The sequence below is a fragment of the Tasmannia lanceolata genome, unplaced genomic scaffold (assembly GCF_043159265.1).
Source record: "Tasmannia lanceolata isolate RefF3 unplaced genomic scaffold, GAP_Taslan_0.1 ptg000020l, whole genome shotgun sequence".
Lineage (NCBI taxonomy): Eukaryota > Viridiplantae > Streptophyta > Magnoliopsida > Canellales > Winteraceae > Tasmannia > Tasmannia lanceolata.
In genome coordinates, this window is record NW_027518697.1 from 22,756,247 (window position 1) to 22,778,132 (window position 21,886).

General features: G+C 37.2%; 1 protein-coding gene across 1 annotated transcript in view; it reads left to right on the top strand.

Annotated features, from left to right (window-relative positions):
• Positions 1-2,914: 2,914 nt before the first annotated feature.
• LOC143854320 (SH3 domain-containing protein 2-like) overlaps positions 2,915-21,886 on the top strand; it is a 30,539-nt gene continuing 11,567 nt past the window's right edge. Inside the window, exons 1-8 of the mRNA XM_077364204.1 lie at positions 2,915-3,117; positions 10,631-10,756; positions 11,043-11,112; positions 11,204-11,355; positions 19,577-19,678; positions 20,663-20,863; positions 20,984-21,046; positions 21,541-21,690. Of these exons, the coding sequence (XP_077220319.1) occupies positions 3,058-3,117; positions 10,631-10,756; positions 11,043-11,112; positions 11,204-11,355; positions 19,577-19,678; positions 20,663-20,863; positions 20,984-21,046; positions 21,541-21,690 (924 nt within the window). The 5' untranslated portion in view covers positions 2,915-3,057. The remainder of the gene's footprint in view (positions 3,118-10,630; positions 10,757-11,042; positions 11,113-11,203; positions 11,356-19,576; positions 19,679-20,662; positions 20,864-20,983; positions 21,047-21,540; positions 21,691-21,886) is intronic.

Sequence of the window (21,886 nt, forward strand, 5' to 3'; positions counted from 1 at the left end):
ACTTACTTTTGTTGGAGTTAGTAAGTCATGGCTATGCTTCTTCTCAAATCTATCGATGAGCCATATTTCATTTCCTTGTTCAATTTTTTTCTTAATTTCCAAATATGCCTTACATCCTGACCTTGTTTCATCTCTCTCTCTCGTTAAACCCTATCATCTCTTTCTGAATGTTTTTTTTGTCACGGGCAACTTCTTTGCAACAATGAAACCCTCTAGCTATAACTGACTTATCCATTTGTGACCTTTCAGAAGTACCCTTACGGATACCAAAACCTGTATGGCCAGCATAATTATTATAGAATATGTAGGATTCTTCGATGGAATTAAATTTCATTCCTATATAAGTGTCTCCTATAAATAAATCTCTTTTCACCGGAATAATACATCTTCTAGTGTAAAATTGTTGAGAATTAGAAATTTCTAAATTAACATTAGCTTGCCCACTGCTAGATGCTATCATCCAATCAAAACATATGGAGGATCTTAAGATATTATTCCCCTAATAAATAAATGTAGTCCCACTTAACTTAAAAAAATTGGAGAGCTTGATGTTTCCATACTACCAACCAAGAAGAAAAATTTCCCTTCCTCACAGTAGGCACATTAAGGAAAGTACAGAACATTCACCATAAACCATTATCATCCGAAACGTTTTTTCTTGGAAAAATATATTATTTCAGAATATTACTTTTCCAAGGTAAAAATATTTGACCTGAAAATTTTCTAGCAAAAAAAAAAAATCTTAGAAAGTGTTATTTTAAATAATTTTAGCCTAGTTAAGAAAAGTTAGGAAATTATTTTCTGAAAAAATCAGAAAAGCACAATTTTAGGATTGCCCAACATACTGTGATGACTAAAAAAACTTGGTCCGAGCCAAAAAAAGAAGGCAAACATATGATTACCCAAGCAAGAAAAAAAACAAATAAATAAAAAGCAATAGAAGAATCTGTAATCAGTGATTGAAATAGAAAAATCTCAATTTTTTTAGGGTAGTTTATAGAAATGAGTATCCCATATCAGAAATACAACATATTACATCAAAAGAAGCTCAACACATACGAATAGATAAAACAAAGGGGCAGGCAGAATAGAAAACCTTACATGGGAAGCTGAAATGTAGAGATGTGGAGCTTTGTTTTTGCCGATTTTGGAGGTGGGTTTTGAAGGAAAGGTGAAAGCGTAGTTTCGCTGCTTATGTTGTTTGAGCCGATGGATCGTCGATCAACGGTGATTTTGCAACCGTACCATTTACAATAGAGATGACGATAGGGTACCATATAAAATCTCTTTTAAACTTTGAATATGCCACTATATTATTTTGGTGTAATTGCACTTATCTGCCAACACCGTACAAAGAAAGTCACATTTATGACCATGTTTTGATAATGCGACGAATCATCATGTTTTACACTTTTAACTAGCTTTCAAAACTAATTGGAAGTTACAATCATGGTTTTAAATTTTAACCCAAATCCAAAATTTTGGTTTTTGGTGGGGAACAAAACCAAAATTGAAACAGTATAAAATTTTGACCGAAATTTTGGGATTTCCTCTGAAATTTAAGGATTTCAACAAAAAAACTAGTTTTTATTTTTTATTTAGGGGCGGTTTGGATACGTGAATTTTAGAATCCAGGTTTTTAGTTTGAAAACAGTGTAAACGAGGGTTCATGATCAAGCTGCTATATGCTATCATGAATTTCTTGGATTTTAAGTGAGAAATTCAGGTTTTAAAAATCTCTCTTGCATCCTGAGATTTCTAAAACCTGGAAATATGGAAGGATCTGCTACTCTCTTGCTGACGGAAAGAAGGGCAAGAAGTAAAAAAGAAGGCTGGCCCGCTTCTTCTCTTGTCTCTTAGCTACAATTTTGAAGAAACCCCGGATTCTAAAATCTGCCGAGAAGATTTTGATTTGGATTTCTCACATTTGGCAACCCTTTTTGCATTGTAATTTGGATCAGATCAAATTCTTAGATTTCTAATTCAGCAGCTGACAATGAAAAAAATCAGATTTCTAAATTTGCTGTGGAAATAAGAAATTGGAAATCCACAAATCTGGGAGTTTCCTTCACCCTTTTTGCTCCTCAATCTCTCCCCTCCACTAGGAAGTATCCCCTTCCCTCTTTGTCTCCCTCAACATTAGCTGGCGGATCTATTCATTTTGTATTCAAAACTTAATTCCAAATCCAAATATAAAATGGGAGGTATCCAAATGGGCCCTTAATGTTATCCCGAAATTTCAGCCTAAATTACCGAAATTTCGGTGGCAATTTTGGCCGAAATTTGTATAAGATAAAATATACCTTTATTTGATTTCAATGGATTTCGATTGAAATTTCAAAATTTCGGCCGAAATATCAGTTTCGGTGAGGACCGAAATGCATTCCGAAATCGAAATTTGAAACCATGGTTACAATTACAATTCCCACTCAATAGCCAAATCTATTTATGTATATAGAGCTGAATGTGGTAAGCTGGAGTGGCGCCATGTTGCACACCGTTTTACACTTTTGGAATTTCAAAATTTCTTTCTATAAAAATATCTATATGTATTTCCTCTATCACACGAAACCTTAATAAAATATCTTTGTCCAATAAACATTTAAAGCAATAAAGTTTTCCAATAAGGAGTCCAAAAAAATAGGAACTTTTCTAAATTGATTTCATCTAAATTGCAAAATAAATATTTAACTCAATAAAGTTTTCAAATAAATATTTAACGCAATAAAGTTTTCCAATAAAAAATCCCATAAATATAGGAACGTTTCTAAATTGATTTGTACAAATTCGTAAGATCATAATTTTTTCTCCGCTAAGGCAGCACGGCACTGCAACCAGTAAAAGAGTGTAAAACTGGTGATCTCTCTCGTTATCAAAACACGGTCGTGCAGATATCAGTTCCCAAGGAAAATGGGTCTATACCGAAACTCTTTGTCCAGTGTATATACGTTTTTTTTGCCTGAAAGCCCCTTGTTTTCCTCTCTCTCTCTCTCTCTCTCTCTGAGCTCCAGAATCTCCTTTCAAATACAGGTCCTCATTTTGCTTTCCCTCCTGTAAATGGATGCTATAAGAAAACAGGCCACCAAGCTAAGGGAACAGGTTGCAAAACAACAACAGGTATTCTATTCTTCTATTCTTCTCCTTCTCCTTTGATTTATCTCTCCTTAGATCTCTTTACAGATTCCAAATCCTTCATAAATTCTTTCCTCCACAGACCCATTATCAGATTCCCTTTTAATTTCCATGTCACCTTTCCAACTTTTTTTTCTCTTTCCTCTTTTTTCTTTGAACCCGTATATGTAGCTAGGTCGATTTGGTTAATCCCCTTTTATCTGCATTATTGGGTACTATGGAGTTCATCTAAATGGGTTTTTTTCTTGTATTACTTGCCTGCATTTTTTCATATGTAATTCCAATTTATCTAGGGCATTGGGACAGTATTTGTTAGGTGCCTAATCGGCCGTGACACAAATAAACAAAATAAAAAGGAAGAATAGGAAAGAGGATGGTTGATTCGAGGCAACCGGGACCTCATAACGGCTCGGTTCGAGAGGAGCCATTACTCTCCTGGAAACAGTGTTTCTATTTTGCTGTAAATTCTCTTCTTCCTTTATTAATGATAAACATGCCCTTTAAATAGAGCAACTACAGCCCACGTTTTGCAGTTGCATGGATAATAGCATAATCCTAAAGATAATTAACGAAGAGAAAAAATAAGGAAAAGTGATAACAACCACGATTCCATATAACAAACACAACACTAAAGGACTCAAATAAAATATTTAAAGCCTAAAACTCTAGGAGATTTATTTGTGGAAGATTTCCAGCCGTTTTTGGAGAATCCGTGTTTGGCACGTATCAGTATTTCGAGATTCCCAATGCAAAATGATAAACTTATGAGAAGAAGAGCTCCACCCAGCCTAACTTGGCTCGAGAGACTAAATTTAATAACAATCCAAAGTGGCTATAGTTTTGGCCGCAAGAATATGTTTACAAGGTAGGAGAGAGAATTGCATGTAAGTGTATGCTATTTTGAGAGAGCCACATCATTCTATTTACATCAAATCTTACGAACCCAACTTGGTTCGTAATGGAATTGATCTTCTTAGAGAGAAGATCAGCCTCTTTACCCACTTAAAGGGAAGGGTCGGTCCTCCTTTGTGTTCAAAGACACAATTTTTTTTTTTTTTTTAAAGATAGTCAAAGACACAATTTATGGGATAATTTCTTCATTCATTCCATTACAAAGAAGCTAAGGAGTGTTTATATAAAACGCCTCAAGAGATAAACATAGAAAAATCTTGAAAGGTCTTGTGATAAGAATGGAAATAACTAAATAAAGATTAACCTAATCTTAACTAGCATCCGAATCAATCCTAGTTGCTAGATTAACCTAATCTTAACTAGTATCCGAATCAATCCTAGTTGCTAGATTAACCTAATCTTAACCAGTATCCGAATCAATCCTAGTTGCTTAATCTACCCTACCTGCCTAGTCTACCATCTAAGTAATCCAATGATTAGATCTTAATTAGCCATTCAAAAAATGATTAGATCATTCCGCCCGCCTTCAAATCAACCTTTATTTCAGTTTTGATAGATGTGCAAGATTTGCGCATTTTTATCCTTAGAATCTTGCCTATTTAGAGCTTGCATAGCCATTTTCAGGGATATGCGAATCTTGCTCATTTCCATCTTAGGTAATCGTGTAATACTCCCCCTCAAGGTGGAGAATGGGAATTTATCATTCCCAGATTGGTGATGATGAGCTGAAAATTCTCTTTGCCCAAAGCTTTGGTGAAGACGTTGGCTAACTGATGTTTTAATGGAATACAGCTTGCTTGAATCAACCCTTTCTCAATCTTTTTTCTGAAAAGGTGACAATCGAGTTCAATGTGTTTGGCGACTCACTTTGGCCCGTTCATGAAAAAGCGGACTATCTGCAATGTGAAGGGCGGCTTGATTGTCATAGTGTAAAATGATAGGTTGGTGATGTGGAATACCATGGTCACTAACCAAGTATTTGAGCCATTGAACTTCACATTACATGTAAGCTTAGCCATGAAATGATAATCTGCCTCTGCCGAAATGGTAAACTTATGAGAAAAAGGACTCCACACAGCCTGACCTGGCTTGGAGACTAAATTTATTAACAATCCAAAGTGGCTATAATTTTGGTGATTAGCCTATTACAAGAATTCATTTACAAGGAGGAGAGAGAATTGCATGTATGCACATGCTATTTTGAGAGAGCCATATCTTGCTATTTACACCATTTTTATTTATTTTTCTTTGGCCTTGATTTCTGTTTTGATAAATGTGCAAAATGTATGCACATGCTATTTTGAGAGAGCCATATCTTGCTATTTACACCATTTTTATTTATTTTTCCTTGGCCTTGATTTCTGTTTTGATATATGTGCAAGTTTTGCACATTTCTATCCTTAGAATCTTGCTATTTACAGCTTGCATAGCCATTTTGAGGGATGTGCGAATCTTGCACATTTCCATCTTAGGTCATCGTGTAATATCCTATCTTGTAAGATTTCGCTTGTTCATTGCCTTTTAGACGGAGCTGTATCGATGGGCTATTTGCTAATTTCCTGTGCTCTTTATAACGATCTTTCCGTGTTATAATGTTTCGATTGCGTTGTAGGCTAAAAACTGGATGAGATCTAATTTTTCATTTTCTCATCTATGTACTTTGCACACTTGGAGTTGCAAATTGTACACAACAATCATGAGTCTGCTTGACATTTCTATCCAACTTTATCCCTCCTAAGACATGTATTTGCATAAATAGGCTCACTCACAGAACTAAATTACTGTAAGTATTTATGGAATGATGCTGCCCAATTACTAGAAAATTCAAATGTGGGTACCAGCTCTGATATTTACCCTCAGTTGGTAATTATAAATCATGTTTGTGTGCATTAAGAACATTCTTTCCATTCAACTGTTACAAGTGTGACAAACTGAAGACCATTTTCATGAATTCCCGAAAGAAGATCACTTGAAGGTGACGCCACGTTATCATGTGGATGAAGAGGGGAAGGTACCATCTATGGGGCTGATCAAGGAAAACGATCATGATTCAGAGATGGATGCATGCCATATTTTTTTGGGTAGACAATGAAAGCACAGTCACGTAACCATGAGAAAACACCTACATGTTCTACAAAGACGACACGGAATTGGTACTTGGTGTCATGGTAGATGGAAATGCTCTCAAGTCTTACTAAATTGGAGGGACCCGAATTTCTCTCTATCTGTTAATTCCTAAATGAGAGCAAGGAGAGTGGGCGATTTATGTGTTGGTGGTTGCTAAAGAAGATATTACTCCTTAGACACTAGACTCGTTGACATATGATTTTTTGAATATCAAACTCGTTGATTATTGGATGGATTGCCTTACATGAGGTATATCCAACCTCACAGGTACTCTTCTCAGGTTGAAGTTCACCGAACCAAAGTTAGTGATCAAATAAATCCCAAGTGCCATGAGGAGATGCAAAGAATATTGGAGAGTTATTTCAAACAGAAGTTATCTAAGAAAGCATGAGCCCATGTGCCGTGTGTTTGCATTATTGACATAAGAAGAGAGTTGGAGGATGTGTTTGGGCAGTAGCCGTGTTCCCACTATTGACTTTGATTGAGATTTTGGAGGCACGCCGGGGTCAAAATGTAGATTTTGACCACTTCTTTCTGAATGAGTGCTAACGAGCTGTCTGATAAGCTCGTGAAATTGGGTGTAGCAAGATCTGGATGGTATTTTCGGCAGTTGCTGTCGCGGATGTTTCCTTGTAAGTTTCTCTTTTTTCTCATGATATTTTTATTACCTTTCCAAGAAACAAAAAGAGCAACGAGGATGGTGAGACAATGCAATGAGGGCGTCGTAGACATCATAACAAGGATGGAGAAGGGATTGAGCCTCTAGCTCAGTGGTAAGGGCTTTGTCCTTCGACCTTGAGGTTGGAGGTTCGATCCCAGCTTACCTACAAAAAAAGGATGGAGAGAGGGAGATTGGAAGTGTGGTGACTGTGGGTTCATAAACTTCGGCTACTTGTGATTTTGTGGTCGGTGTCGGCCTTTTAGGGAGACAATGTTATTTGTTGATCGAAGCAATGATGAATCTCTCTTTGGGCTGACGGAAGATGAGAGGGAGTGGATGACAGTTAGGATGAAGTGAAAGGTTATTCTAGGGAGTCGCTTGGATGATTGGCAGAGAGGTTGGGTTCACCTTGACTAGTGATGCAACAACTGTATTTAATATTTATCTGAATTTTTTATGACGGAAATTTTCCTTCACTGCTTCTTGTCAAAATCAGGGGCTCTGATCCCCCAAATCGAAGAGTGGATAGACAACTGAAGGATCGGTGGTTATGATCCCTTGAATAGGGGTCTTCAATCCAATCCCCTATAGACATGTTCGTATTTGGAGGTGGGCTACCTTTGGGACACACTGGCCTAGTGAGGGCAGCACTTTTTGCTGCATCTTGAAAGCTTACAGAAGAAGGGCGGTGGTTGAGGAAGCAAATTCTCATGAGCGACATCTTTTCCTGTAGAAGTGAGTGATTGGAAAATCCAAAGATGGGGTGTCCAAAGAGGAGGTTCTACCTTCAAAGAAGAGGAGAAGGGGGGGGGGGGGGGGGGGATGGGGGCGCAGGGAGAGATCGCAGAGATTAAAACGATGGAGGAGGGCTTCTTTGCACTGATATTCAGGTAGGGTACTCGGGTCGGGTTGACTCCAATCCGAACCCAACCCAAGGAGCCATTTACTCAACCCGAACCTGAGTTCCAACCCGACCCAACACGAGTTTTAAAGCTTACTAAAAACTTAAAAAAATGGTAAAAAAATGTCGGGTTTCACTTGGGTCGGGTTTCCCAAGCCTTCAACCCGAACCGAACTCAACCCGGGTTAGGAAAACCCAACCTGAACCTGACCCGAACGACACCCAACCTGACCTGAATTGTTTTCGGGTTGAACCTGACCCGAGTTGCACCCTATGTTCAGGTAAGGGAAAGAGGCTGGAGAGGCACTTCACAGATAGAAAAAGGGGAGTTGGATCTCTTTTGCGATTGTTAAGATTGTTTTTAAAGCAAAGCATATATTATTGTTTTTAAAGCAAAGCATATATTAAGGAGTAGTTTTAATTGCTTTAAAACAATTATTTAGGGTGAGTTAAATGGGAAAATTGTCTTGTGTTTGGCATCATAAAAATGGGGGAGATTGAAGCCCAAGGGTTCTACCTGGGCAATATTCTAAGTTATGTTTTAATGATTACAAACACAATTTGACACATTATATTAGTTATTTATACTAATGTGTAGAATGTGTTTTAAGTATGCAAGCTAGTTGAAGATCACATCAAAGAGCATAGTCTAGAAACTAGAAGTGGTTGAGCTTGAAGATCGATGGAGAAGAAGATGAGATCTCAAGGCTTGAAGTCTTCTTCTTCAAGTCTTCTCACTAGAAGTGGTTGTTGGTGCCCGATCTACTATTTGCTAGTCATTATTTTTCATTTCCGAAAATTAACTAGTCAAGCATGGATGTTATCTTCTGATTTTATTAAATGTGAGTTATTCTTGCCTATTCCATTGATTGACGGGGTTGGAATTTTTTTCTTAATCTAGAAAATCACACATTTCAACTAGAAAACCTTTTAAAAATAGAAAAAATAATTATTAAAAATAAAAAATAGAATTACATAATTAATACTATTGTATTGTTATATACAATATTTTGTACTATTATAACTTTTTTTAATATTTTTATGTATTTATTTTTCAACCGTGAAAAGTTTATTAGAAAGGGAGGGACTCCACAAGACTGAGGTGGATTGTATATATTTTTTATCTTCATCTCCTTCAAATGAACACCTTTTTGTATATTAATTTAAAATAGAAAAATAAAATAAAGAAAAATTATTTTATTGCCATTTGGTGTTACGTCTTGCGTGGTTGAAACCATGGTTTTAAATTTCGGCCGAAATACCGAAATTTCGGATTTCGGTTGGGACCGAAACCGAAATCACCAAAATCCGAAATTTCGGGAAACTGTGATTTTTAAGTTATTTTTCCAAAATTTCGGTACATTACTGAAATTTGCATATTTTTAAACCGAATTTCAGCTGAAATTTCGGAGACGGCTATGACCGAAATTTAAATCCTTGGTTGAAACAACATACTGCAGGTGGTTTTTACTTTTTACTAACATGCAACAATGCCGAAAAGCCCCTAAGGAGTTTAGGAAAACTATAAAAAAGGGCGGCCCAGTGCACGAGGCTCCCACCATTGCGGGGTCTGGGGAGGGCTAGATGTACACAGCCTTAGCTCTGCTTTGCAGAGAGGCTGTTTCCATGACTCGAACCCGTGACCACCAGGCCACAATGGAGCAACCTTACCGTTGCACCAAGGCTCGCCCTCTTCAGGAAAAATATGATGAGGATATTTATTGAGGACCACACTGTGACCATCATGGCAGCGATACAGATGATGGATTTGTGACATATGGTTGGGGTCCTTGGGGAAAGGTGCTTTGGTTATTATATTGTACTACTTTAAATGCCACAAAGTGTATTATCCTTCACTATATTGTACCCCCTCACTATATTATACTCCTTATGGAATTAATGAATCGAATGGATTTCTTCCTACACTTTGTGCCTATGTGGCATTTATGTTTATGTGGTTCTATACATTTAGTATAGAATGGGCCTTGCTATTCTAGACATGCGTGATAATGCATGTCACTAGGTGTTTGATCTTGTTAAACCATTATGAATGGTTGTCTTGCTTATATGGGTTTCGAAAGTCTGTATTTGTGCTTATTCTAGCATTTCCTGAAGTTCCACCTTAAATTTTCACTATTTGAATGGATACCAAAATCAATGTTGGAAACCTTGTTTTGAAGTGGTTTCGGGTTTGAAAGTGAATTTGGGGAAGAGTTCTAACAGGTATAATGTGGAATCGTCTGTGATTTTCACATGAACGAGGATTGTGGTTGCAGCACCATGGAGCTTTCCATGTCGTATTTGTGGCTGCCTTAGGGTTTTGGTAATCCTTCTGGTTCTCTTTGGAACTCAATTACCAAGAGGATGGAGAAGAAACTTGCAGAGTGGAAAAGTTTTTTTCTGTTTTGGTGGCTGCGTACCCATTTTAAAGCCCTCTCTTTCCAATCTCTTGAATCACTTTATGTGGTTTTTCAAAATCCAAGTTCGGATGATGAAAGGATTGAGAAGCTTTTTTTGGGGAAGGAAATGATAAAGGGAAAATATCTCTTTTCGGAAATTGCGTAGCCATACTTATCTTCTGCTAGAAGGGCTAAAGCTGTTGCCCCTTAGCATATTGTATGCTTAAATCATTCATATCATGCATAATTTCTTTTGTAAGATCATTCATTACTCCCACTAAAGGCATTAGAAAGTCCAAATCTTTGGTTGGTCATCTCTAAGCACGGTGGTTTGTTTTAATTTGGTCAAGGCTCCATTTGAATCTTCCAATAGACTAGGGTTACATCTGAGATGTAAGGCCTCTCTAGTTGTGATCACGAGAGGGTCATGTTTATACTATTTATTTTAATTTCTACATTGCAGAAAAATCTCTTTACTTCTGCCAAATTTAATTTCAGGCCGTTCTAAAGCAATTTGTTGGTGGTGGGGGATATGGAGGCTCAGATAGTGTAGTCACTGATGAGGCTGAATTTCAGCAGCATCAAAAGCTTGAGAAGCTATATATATCTACCCGTGCGGGCAAGGTTATCCATTCTCCTTTAATTTATGAGGAATGATAGAATGAAGGGCGCCCTTGCAAAAAACAGCTTCAAGGGCGCCCTTATTGGTTGATTTCAGCAAAAGTCAAAGCTGTTTTCGCTTTTCACTTCTCCATCCACTTTTTCGGCGCCACTTTGCTGAAATCAACCAATAAGGACGCCCTTGAAGCTGTTTTTTTCTAGGGTGCCTTCCATTCTATCATTCCTCTTAATTTATATGTAATTTTGCTTCATTTCTAGTTCTTATTGCTGTATCCATTGTTTCTTTTAGCATTTCCAAAGGGATATTGTTCGTGGCGTAGAAGGTTTTATTGTTACTGGATCGAAACAATTTGAAATTGGTAAATTAGAGGAACTGTAATACCATTTTTGAGTATTCTAATTTGCTTTCTGGACATGCTATGTACTTAAAAAAACGGAGTTTTTCTACAGGTTCAAAATTGTCCGAAGATAGTAGAAAATATGGTACTGAAAATACTTGCACCAGTAGCAACACATTATCAAAAGCTGCATTAAATTATGGACGTGCCCGCTCTCAAATGGAAAAGGAACGTGGGAATCTCCTAAAAGCCCTTGGCACACAGGTTTGATTTGTTTTTTCTGTTATTTTCACGCAACTTCCCTGAAAATAAAGGAAATGCCTCTCATGTAGACACATATTCTGTAGCAAAAACACCCCAATGCTCTTGTTCTCTCCATATTCATGTTCTGTCTAGTCATTCTATAGCTTTTGCTCGGATTAATTTCTTGAACGCTTGCTTGTGAAATCCTTCTTACTTGCTGCTACATACTTTACAATATTGTATTTTGGATGTGATGTAGGACTAGGAATAGGAATAGAAGAAAGCGGATAAAAGAGAAGAAGAAGCGAATAGATGAAAAAGAAGAGAATATTAGAAGAAGAATAGGGGAAGAAGAAGAGAGAAGAAGAGACAAAATTACGGAGAAGTAGAAGAAGAAGAATTCTGCAGGGAGAGAATCTCAATAATCAATAATCATCAAATTTATCATTCCTAATACAATGAGGCCCATATATAGGCAATGGGATGTAAATAAAATTCCATGGAAAATAAAATCCCTAAAACTAAAACATGAAAATAAAAATACTAGAAACTAAATAACATGGAAATAAATCCCTAAAAGTCCTAATGGGCAAATATGCCACTTATTTGGCCTACAATATGCATCATTCTCCCCCTCTTGAAAAGAACTCGCCCTCGAGTTGAGTCCACCTGGATGTGATCCGTAGACAACCCGCTCAAGCAACATGAGTCGCAATCTACCATAGCCTCGAATGCCGTATAATGCTCGTGATATCTGTGAAAGTGGAATGGAGCGCGAGCGTAGTGATATAGAAGTCATCATCCATGGAGGGCCATAAAGAAATGAACCTTTCCTGACAAGTAATGCGGCAGGGAATATAGCAACGTACTCCTCCTGGACTGGAGTGATGGCCATGGGTAGCATCAAGCCATGACCAACCTCAATAAGGTCTTCATCTGCTAGTATCAAATCTGGCTCAATGAAACCAGGAACAAAGCCAACTGCTAGAGCCGTATCTGGCTCAGCGATGTCAGGTTGACAATCTTTCTGATGATCATCATGTGCACTGAAATTCTCGGTCTCAATCTCCACAATCATCCCGATCGGGACATCTACTGGAGAAGCAATGATGTCACTGTGCTCATGCATGGTTTTAAATTTCGGCCGAAACGTTTCGTTTCGGCCGAAATATTTCGGTTTTGGTGGAAAACGAAACGAAATTCACAGTGAGTCGGAAAAGTACGAAATTTCGCCGAAACGTTTCGAAAATTTCGGCCAAAACGTTTCATTTCGGTAAAATTTCGATGAAACGTTTCGGAAATTTCGGTAAAACGTTTCGGTGAAGTACAAAATTTCACCCGAAATTTCGGTGAAATTTTTACAAGATTTCGGCCGAAATTTCGTACCGAAACCGAAACCGAAACCGAGATTTAAAACCTTGTGCTCATGTAATGATATGGAATCGGTATCCTCAATGAACTGCTCGGGCTCTGCATGATCTGGCAATGCCTCAACAGTCAGGTCACTCACCTCTGACTCATGACGGTGCTCGATCGACTCTGTCAATGGATCAGCCTCACGTGGTCCTGTGACAATATCTGTCTCGGAAGTGTGAAGCTGTCTCTCTAGATGCTTGGCAACTGGTGCTGGGAAAATCTCTGAATCGTCATGCTCCTCGACGTCAATCTCATCAACATTATCATCTGTCGGACCGCTAGCATCATTTGTGGCCGTGTCTGTCTCGTTAACAGTACTAGCAACTTTCTTCTTCGCTGATTGGATATCTAGCCTCATCCCGTTGATGTCAATCTTTATCTCATGCAAGTGAACCTCTATCCTCTTCAAAATTCTCGTGCTTCAGCTTCTTGTTCAAGTCAAGCTGCTTCTTCTAGGCGAGCGGCTTCTTCACGCATCAATTTTTGTTTATATGCTGTTCACTCGCGTTTCAATTTATGTGCATACTGATATGCATAATTTCTCATAAACTCAGAACGGATCTCCTCCCATTGACTGAATGGAGATGCACCTGCAATACGACGCGCCCTCACCATCTCTAGCCTGAACAACTGGGCTTGGCGTTGTACGCCCTCACCATCTCTAGCTAGAACAACTGGGCTTGGCGTTGTACAGTATCCCTGGCTTGAGAGATAGTCTCGCGGTGATCATAGCAATAGTATTCATGATATGCGTCTAGAGCATCGATCCACTGTAAACATGCATTTTCAAAGTAGCTATAGGGAGTGTCCTTTTGAAAATATCGATCGTCGTACCCGTCAAAATATGGAACATATGGTGGAACCATTGGGATCGGCATCGAAAAATGAATTCAACCATCTTGTTATCTGTCATGTCAAAAGGAACACAACGCTTGTCTCGGATCTCAAATCGGACTGCCATCTGCGATCGGACCAAAACGGACAGACGACCAAAGTTGGTTGTTGTAGTGCTTTCACTAGTTGTGAACTACTGAAAGTAGGTTGGATATACTCGAAAAGTTGTCACGAACAACTTTCGTGTTGATGGAGAAGCCCAATTTTGAGCAGAAATGGCGAGAGAGAGAGAGAGAGAGAGAGAGAGAGAGAGAGAGAGAGAGAGAGAGAGAGAGGGAGGGAATTTCTCTTTCTCTTTCTTTATTATTTCTGATGTTTTTTGGTGGGATGCCTAAAGGTAGAAGGCGAGGGGGTTAATTGTGTAGAGAGAAATGAGTTTGGGGGGGGGGGGGTGCCCATGGTAAAAACGTGGGGGATAGATATTACTTAAAGAGGGGGTGCACTAAAGGTAAATTGAGGGGGGCTGATTACCTTATACTATAAGGTATGTAATTGAAATAAAGGAGGGGGGTGGTCTGGGTAAAAGGAGGGGGGGGGGTAAATCTTTACTCTTTTTTGTAATCCCTTTTGTAGTGGTTCACGTTACCACCGCTGACGCAAAAGGAAAGGGGAGATTACCTTTTACCTCTTTTGTATAAAAAGGCAAGTTTTCTTTCTTGAATGGGATCGTACTATCCAAGTTACCCAATTTTATTTCACTCTTATGCTACCCAAAGTAACAATTACTTTTGACTATTGCCTCTTTTGAATCATACTCACCTTCCAACTCCTTATTTTTTTCTAAGAGTTTGACCAACTTGCTTTTCCTTTCTATTTCCTTGTGTTACCTGTAACAGGTAAGTTGCTTTTTCTATTGAGAAAAGATTACCATTTTTTTTTTCCAAAAATTAACCTTTTTCTAAAGGTAACTTTGATAAGAAGCAATCTGTTTCTAAAGGGAACGGGAAAATAAATTTCTCTACGAAGCAACTTTTGTAATTTTTATAGAGTAGAAACGTACCTATCAGTTGGAAACGTGCAAGTCACGTAGCCCCACTGGATACCAATAGGGTGGGGTTACCTTGGATTATGTAAGACAACTTCCCTTATTGAGAGTTCTGCTCAGGAAGGAAACTGACAAGAGTTTTCACGAGAGTTTCCTGGTGCCTCACGAAAATGTGGCCCGAGAAGCATGCGGGTTCTTCAAAATTTTTGATTTCCGGCACAGCACAGATAATCAGGCTCTCCTTGGGGTTGCTAAAGAGGTTTACAGAAGGTTGTTAGTTTATGAGGCTGGTTTATCTGGTGCTTGTGCGCAAGAAGGTTAGGGATATAAGCTTAGGGTTAGGTTAGGGTTATGATTAGGTGGATTGTGAGGAGAGAGGGGCTGTTTTGAGAAGTATTTCTGGTGTGTTTCTCAGACCTCTCTGTGTGGCTGAGAACACGTGGATTTTTGGGGGTTGAAACAATGGATTATGAGTGCCAGTTTTGGTGGCCTTAGGGTTGCAATAGGTGCTCGGTTTCTCAGGTTGGGGGGTTGATTGTTAGATGTTGGCTGGTGAGGCTCTGTGTTAATAGCAAGGCTGGAATATTATGGGATTGGTTGGGTCGAATCAAGAAGTGGCTGGATGGGCTAAAAGAAAGTAGGAATCAGCTTAAGAAGGGATGGCTTTCTGCATGCAAAACCTACAAGGAAAGGGATAATTCTTGGAGAGAAATTTCGGCTGTGATTTCCGCGGGAACAATTCTTGGAAGACTTGGATCTTTCCCTCTGATACCAAATTTGATGTAGGACTATGAATAGAAATAGAAGAAAGGGGATAAAGAGAAGAAGAAGAGAATAGATGAGAAAAGAAGAGAAGAATAGGGGACGAAGAATAAGTAGAGAAGAGACAAAATTAGGGAGAAAATAGAAGAAGAAGAATTCTGCCGGAGAGAATCTCAATAATCAATAATCATCAAAGTTATCATTCATAATACAATGAAGCCTATATATAGGCAATGGGATGGAAATAAAATTCAATGGAAAATAAAATCTCTAAATCTAAAACATGGAAATAAAAATACTAGAAACTAAATAATACGGAAATAAATCCCTAAAAGTCCTAACGGGCAAATATGCCACTTATTTGGCCTACAATTTGCATTAGGATGCATACCAGACACCGCAATACTCACCCACATGTAATTTGTCTTGGGAGATTCACCCGACCTCTTGAAAGTAAATTAAAGAACTCTAAAAACTCATGAAAATCTGGAAAAGTATGAACAAATTATTATAAATTATGTGAACACATTGGGTAAAATCTATGGAATATTATATTGCCTTGACATGTTATTCATGGCTGATTGGCATATTCGTAATTGACTCATAATTGTCTGCCTTGTTTAGTTCGTTAGATATCTCGAAATATTTCAAGTTTTATATTGTGATTTATGAATTAATCATGCTTCTATGATTCTGCAATGCAATGTAAGTTTCATCACAAACTCTTAACTACAAAGTAGTGGACAGCTATAAAAACTACAATTCTAGAGTAACAAAAGAAATAATGTCATTATAGAAGCCTAAAAAAGCAAGGTACAGATCCAAACATATCCTGTTATTACAAAGCAATACTTTTGAAAGGAAATTTGAGAAAAAAATTAATAAAAAAGAAAAGAAAGATTGAATGTGACGATATATGTAACTGATTCATTCATAGATCTAGCCCAACAACACACTGCAAACACACATCTGTACGTTATTCAAGCGTTATCAAGTAAATAAACTGTACATGAAAAAAATTAGGTAATTACCTCAAAACTGAAAAATAAAAAATGCTAAAACCAACTTCCTGTTTTTTCATTCCTTGGATCATCAGATCAAAGGAAGTTTTTTGTTGAAGATCTTGAAAAAAACCTGAAAAATCCACCTTATTCCATCTCATGCACTGAAAAAAGCGTGAATGTCTTTTCAAACCCCATTTCTAATTCTTTCTCCCATTGACTATACACGTATATCACATGTATTTAGCTGTTTTGGGCAATACTGCATATCATGCTTTGAGTAATGGAAAATCTTAGATATATGTCCTCATATCTGAATGAAGCCTCTATTATATTGGAATCCAAATCAGCCCCCTTCTTCTTTCCTTGTAGTTTGGAAGTTCTTTTTGTTGAAGTCAATTGCTTCATACATGGATTAGGATACTGAAAAGCTGGTGCGGCTTGGCATTTTCTGAAAAAGTTTGGCACGGATATGGTCATATGTGTGTTTTTTTTTTTTGACAAATGGGAGCCCTAGTGTTAGTCATACTGTTTATAGTTGAAATAAACTTGAAGAATTGTTAGGAGCTAAAAAAATTAGAACATATTAACATGCACACTTTTCATATGCTAACTATTTCTTATCTTCATATATTTTTATATATTTGTATAATATAACATAAAATATACTAGCCATTCAAAAAAAAAAAAAAAACATAAAATATACTGTATCAGTTTCCTAGTTATATTATTACATAGTCGGGTGCCTTTCTTATGTGCTCGGATTGGTATCTAGTTGTACACAATCCGATATTCCAAGCTGGTAAAATTATCTATGCATGATGGGATATATTTATTTTGTCTGTGACCGAGTTTTGATGAGGATAAAAGGCTAGAAGATCTTTCGTAAATTTTGTAGATCTACTATCTCTTCATGTGTGTCTTCCTTAGTTGCTTCTTTATATGTGTTTCCTCCTTAGTTCCTTAGCTCCTTTTTTGAAAATAAAAAATAAAAATTTTAGATCTGCAATGTGTGGCTTCTTTAGTTTCTTGGTTACTATGGAACCCATAAGGGCTACAAGCTATTTTACATGCGAATCTGATACACGATACCTGTCCCGGATCCCTACACTCTGATCTAGACTCATGAAACATAGGCTACAAGTATTGTCATCCAGAACATAAAACAAAAATATACATTTGAGGGTTTAACTTCTTCTACAATTCCCATTTCAGAAGAAGAAAAAAAAACTTCTTCTAAAATTGCTTCATTTCATTTGAGAGAAGGTTCTTTTTAGTTCCTACTCTCATTTTGTGGCGCGGGGGGGGGGGGGGGTGGTGCACTTGAAAAGATTATGCCTCAGTCATTGCTGTGTCATTTGTGAGAATGTTCCACCTTGTTTACCTTCCTTTGGCCAAACCCATGCGTTGTAACAACCGGCTGAGATCCTAATGTATGATGGACATAGTAAGAAGGTACAATCAAAGAAACTAATTTCTATTCACCATGACTCTTCCTTGAACTAAGGCAATGTGGTTAAAGATCCCGTGCCTCTTTATTTTTACTATCTTAGAGTTCAGATTTCTTAGATTTGGTTTGAACTTGAGTTTTGCTAATTTTTTGCAGGGTTCACAATTTATTGCAGATTAAAATCAAGCAGGAATTTTATCTAAAGTTGTTGTTCTAGTTATATGGTTTGCTTTGGGGTTGGCTTTCATACACCATGTCCAAAATTATAATTTCAGTTAGTACTTAAATTCAAGAATATGCATTTTTTTAAATTTCTTTTAAAAATATATGCACTTATGAAACTCTAAATTTAAAGTTAATAGTCAACAGGAGCTATCTGTGATATACGAAGGATATGTTAGTTAGAGATCATCAGGTAGCACAAAACCAGGATGTGTGTGTGTTGGCCCCTCATTTTTTTAGTTGGTTTCATGACCTTTATCTAATTATTCGTACTTTATGCTTATACCAGTTCCTTCGAAAACTTTTCATTACTTTATTCATGCTCATGTTTTTGTAGTTCTGTTTCCATTAGCTGTTATCATCCTCTAGCCATGTTTTTAAATTTCCACTGAAATCGAAATGAAATGGCCGAAATGTTTCCATTTCCATCCTCATCGAAACGATATCGAAACCAAAATGCATATCGAAATCAACACCGTAAGTGCATTAGTTGTGTACTATATCGGTACGTATTACTTAATTGTAGTTAGATGAATTGCAGGTGAAATGTGGTGTATATATTGTTTATGAATATTTATATTAAGTACAAATGAAATGTGGTGTGTAATGAATTATCAGACATGCGCGACAACCCATGTCACTATGTGTTCAATTTTATTAAACCATTGTGGATGGTTATCTTGCTTATGTGATGATTACAAAGTGTGTATTTGTGCTTATTGGAGCATTTCTTGGACTCATCTTAGAATTATATCAGTTGCATATGTTTCCATATGTTTTGGCGATTTTTAATTGTACAATATTTCCACTGGAAATTTCAACCGAAACTGAAATGTTTCCCTTTCTGTGGTGGCCTAACCCGAAATTTAAAACCTTGCCTCTAGCATGTATATCAAAATTTTTGAATGGTGATCAATTTTTGTAAGAACGAAAAAGCCCCCGAGACCGAGGTTTCAGAGAGACAATGGAAAATGACCAGACACAAGTACACAACAGAAACTAGTGCCCTTTTCATCTTGACATGTGGGACACTTTGTGGCACTAGTGGTACACACAAGGAATGGGTGATCATTGGTCCAATGCTTCGTGCGAAACCCATTCCCAGGGTGTGACGGGTGGTTCCTTGTTTTCCTACGATTGGTCAACTAGTTTAGAAGTTTTTTTTGTGGTGGAGTTATAGGTGGTCCCAATGCACCATTCATTTTATGACCATAATTTTATGTGTCATCTCTACTTATGTAGCATAGTTGAGGTCCTTCAATGGAGACAAAGGCCCTATATCTCTTATTTCCTTGTTGATTCTATTTGCCAGAGATTATACATTATCTCACACGTCGTAACATCTTGAATTTATTTTTCATTTTCCTTACCATTTTGTATTTACCATCCTTTCGTTTGCGCCATCTTGAATATATTTCTTAATTCCTTCACATTTTCTCTCTAGTATCTTTGCTTTTGTGGATATTCTTTATCAATCAACTCATGTAGTGTTCAATGTTTTGAACTTCCTAGGTTGCAGAGCCATTACGAGCAATGGTAATGGGAGCTCCGCTAGAGGATGCTAGACATCTTGCTCAGCGTTACGAAAGAATGCGACAAGAAGCTGAAGCACAAGTGCGTTTGGACATGAATTGAAGTACTCGATAGGGTGTAGCTGTTTACTTTATTGGGTGTACTGCTGTGGTGATTCTTATTTGACTATAACCACTAATCATAATTTCATACGACTCTATTTTTCTTGTTTGTTATTAGAGTTTGATCAAGCAATATTCTGTGGTGTACCTTCTCTTCATCCATATTCTGTGTTTTTTTTTTCAGCCAAACTTGTGATTTCCTCTTACAACCTATGTCACAAATATCGCCGAGAAATTGAATTTCTCACGAGAAAATTGCGAGATTTTGACTAAACAATAAAATACGAGAAATTCATGAGAAATTGAATTTATCATGACAAAATTGAATATATCACAATTTTATCGTGGTAAACTGGGGGCTTGACTTTAAAAAAATATCTTGATCTTCTCATTTTACTCTAAGGGGCCGTTTGGATACGCGGATTTTAGAATCCAGGTTTTAGTTTGAAAACAGTATAAAAGAGGATTCGTGATCAAGCTGTTGTATGCTGTCCTGACATCGTTTCTTGGATTTTAAGTAAGAAATATAGGTTTTAGAAATATCTTCGCCATCCTTAGATTTGTAAAACCTGGAAACATGGGACGATCGCCTGCTCTCTTACTGTCGGAAAGAAGGCCGAGAAATCAGAAAACGACGGCCATCTCCTTTTTCTCTTGTCTCGCATTCATGATTTTGATGAAATCCAAGATTTTAAAATTCGCGTATCCAAACAGCCCCTAAAACTCTCCCAAACATCCTAAAACCTTCGACCTAACCTTATTTTCAGGCTAAAAAGTGTATAAATATTTGATACTTTATATTTTTGAATTATTTTATTTTAACCTTTATTTTCCCAATATAAACCCTAAAAAAATAAATAAATTAAAATATCCTGAGATTTTCCTTGCCGAGAAATTCCCGAGAACAATATTTGTGACATGGCTTACAACCTTGCTGTTAAATTACATTTTGGAACTTTGACAGGCTATTGAAGTTTCCAAACGGCAAGCGAAAGTGAGGGAAGCCACAGGTAATGCTGATAACACTTCAAAGCTGGAAGCTGCTGAAGCCAAGTTGCAAGAGCTGAAGTCAAACATGGTGGTACTGGGCAAGGAAGCTTCGGCAGCAATGGCTGCTGTGGAAGCCCAACAACAACGATTAACGCTCCAGCGACTTATTTCCATGGTAATGTACTTTGCATCTTCAAGTGGTGTAGGTCTTAGAGCTTTTCATTTCACAGGTTTTTTTCAGGCATTGGCATTTGAACATATCTATATTCTTATTGTTTTTTTTCCTTCATTTAAGGTTGAATCTGAAAGCACTTATCATCAAAGAGTCCTACAGATCCTTGATCAGCTGGAAGGCGAGGTACATACTCACATCACCGAGTCCTTTTTCCACCATGATTGCCTTCTATTGTTGCGGCTAGACCTATGTCACAAATATCTCCAATATTTTCAAAATATAGCGATTTTATCGCAATATTTTGATAAGACGACATAATTCCAAAAAAAATCCTGAGAATTTAAAAAACACAGCGACATTTTTATTTACCGCAATAATATCACAATATTTTTACTATATTTTATATTTATTTCTTAATTTATATAATTTTATATATTTTTTAATAGTTTTATTTTATTGTTTTTCCTTTTATAAAACCGAAAAAATAAAAATAAAAATAAAAATTAATGTGTCCTGAGATTTTCCCTTGCCGAGAAATTCCCGAGAATGATATTTGTGACATAGAGCTAGACCATGTAATTACTCTTATATGAAATGTGTAATGATTTGACGAATTTCCTGTTTTGCTGAATGTGATGATTATTATTATTATTTTTTGGTTTTTTTAATGGATGCAGATGGTATCAGAGCGCCAACGAATTGAAGCATCTCCTGCCCCAGCTGTGGACAACTCTGTGCCACCTCCATCATATGAAGAAGCAAATGGTGTGTTTGCTTCTCAAACACATGATGGATCAACTGACAACATGGGATACTTTTTAGGAGAGGTATCTGTTCTTTTAATCATTGATGAAACTTTGAAACAATTACTTGTATATGTTTATGGAGGAGTTTTATACTGAAGGACGCCTTGCAAAAAAGGGATGAAAGGGTGCCCCCATTGGTTGTAAATCACCAAGTGCATTAAATGGGGTGAAATTTCAAAGAACATTAAATGCACTTTGGTGATTTACAACCAATGGG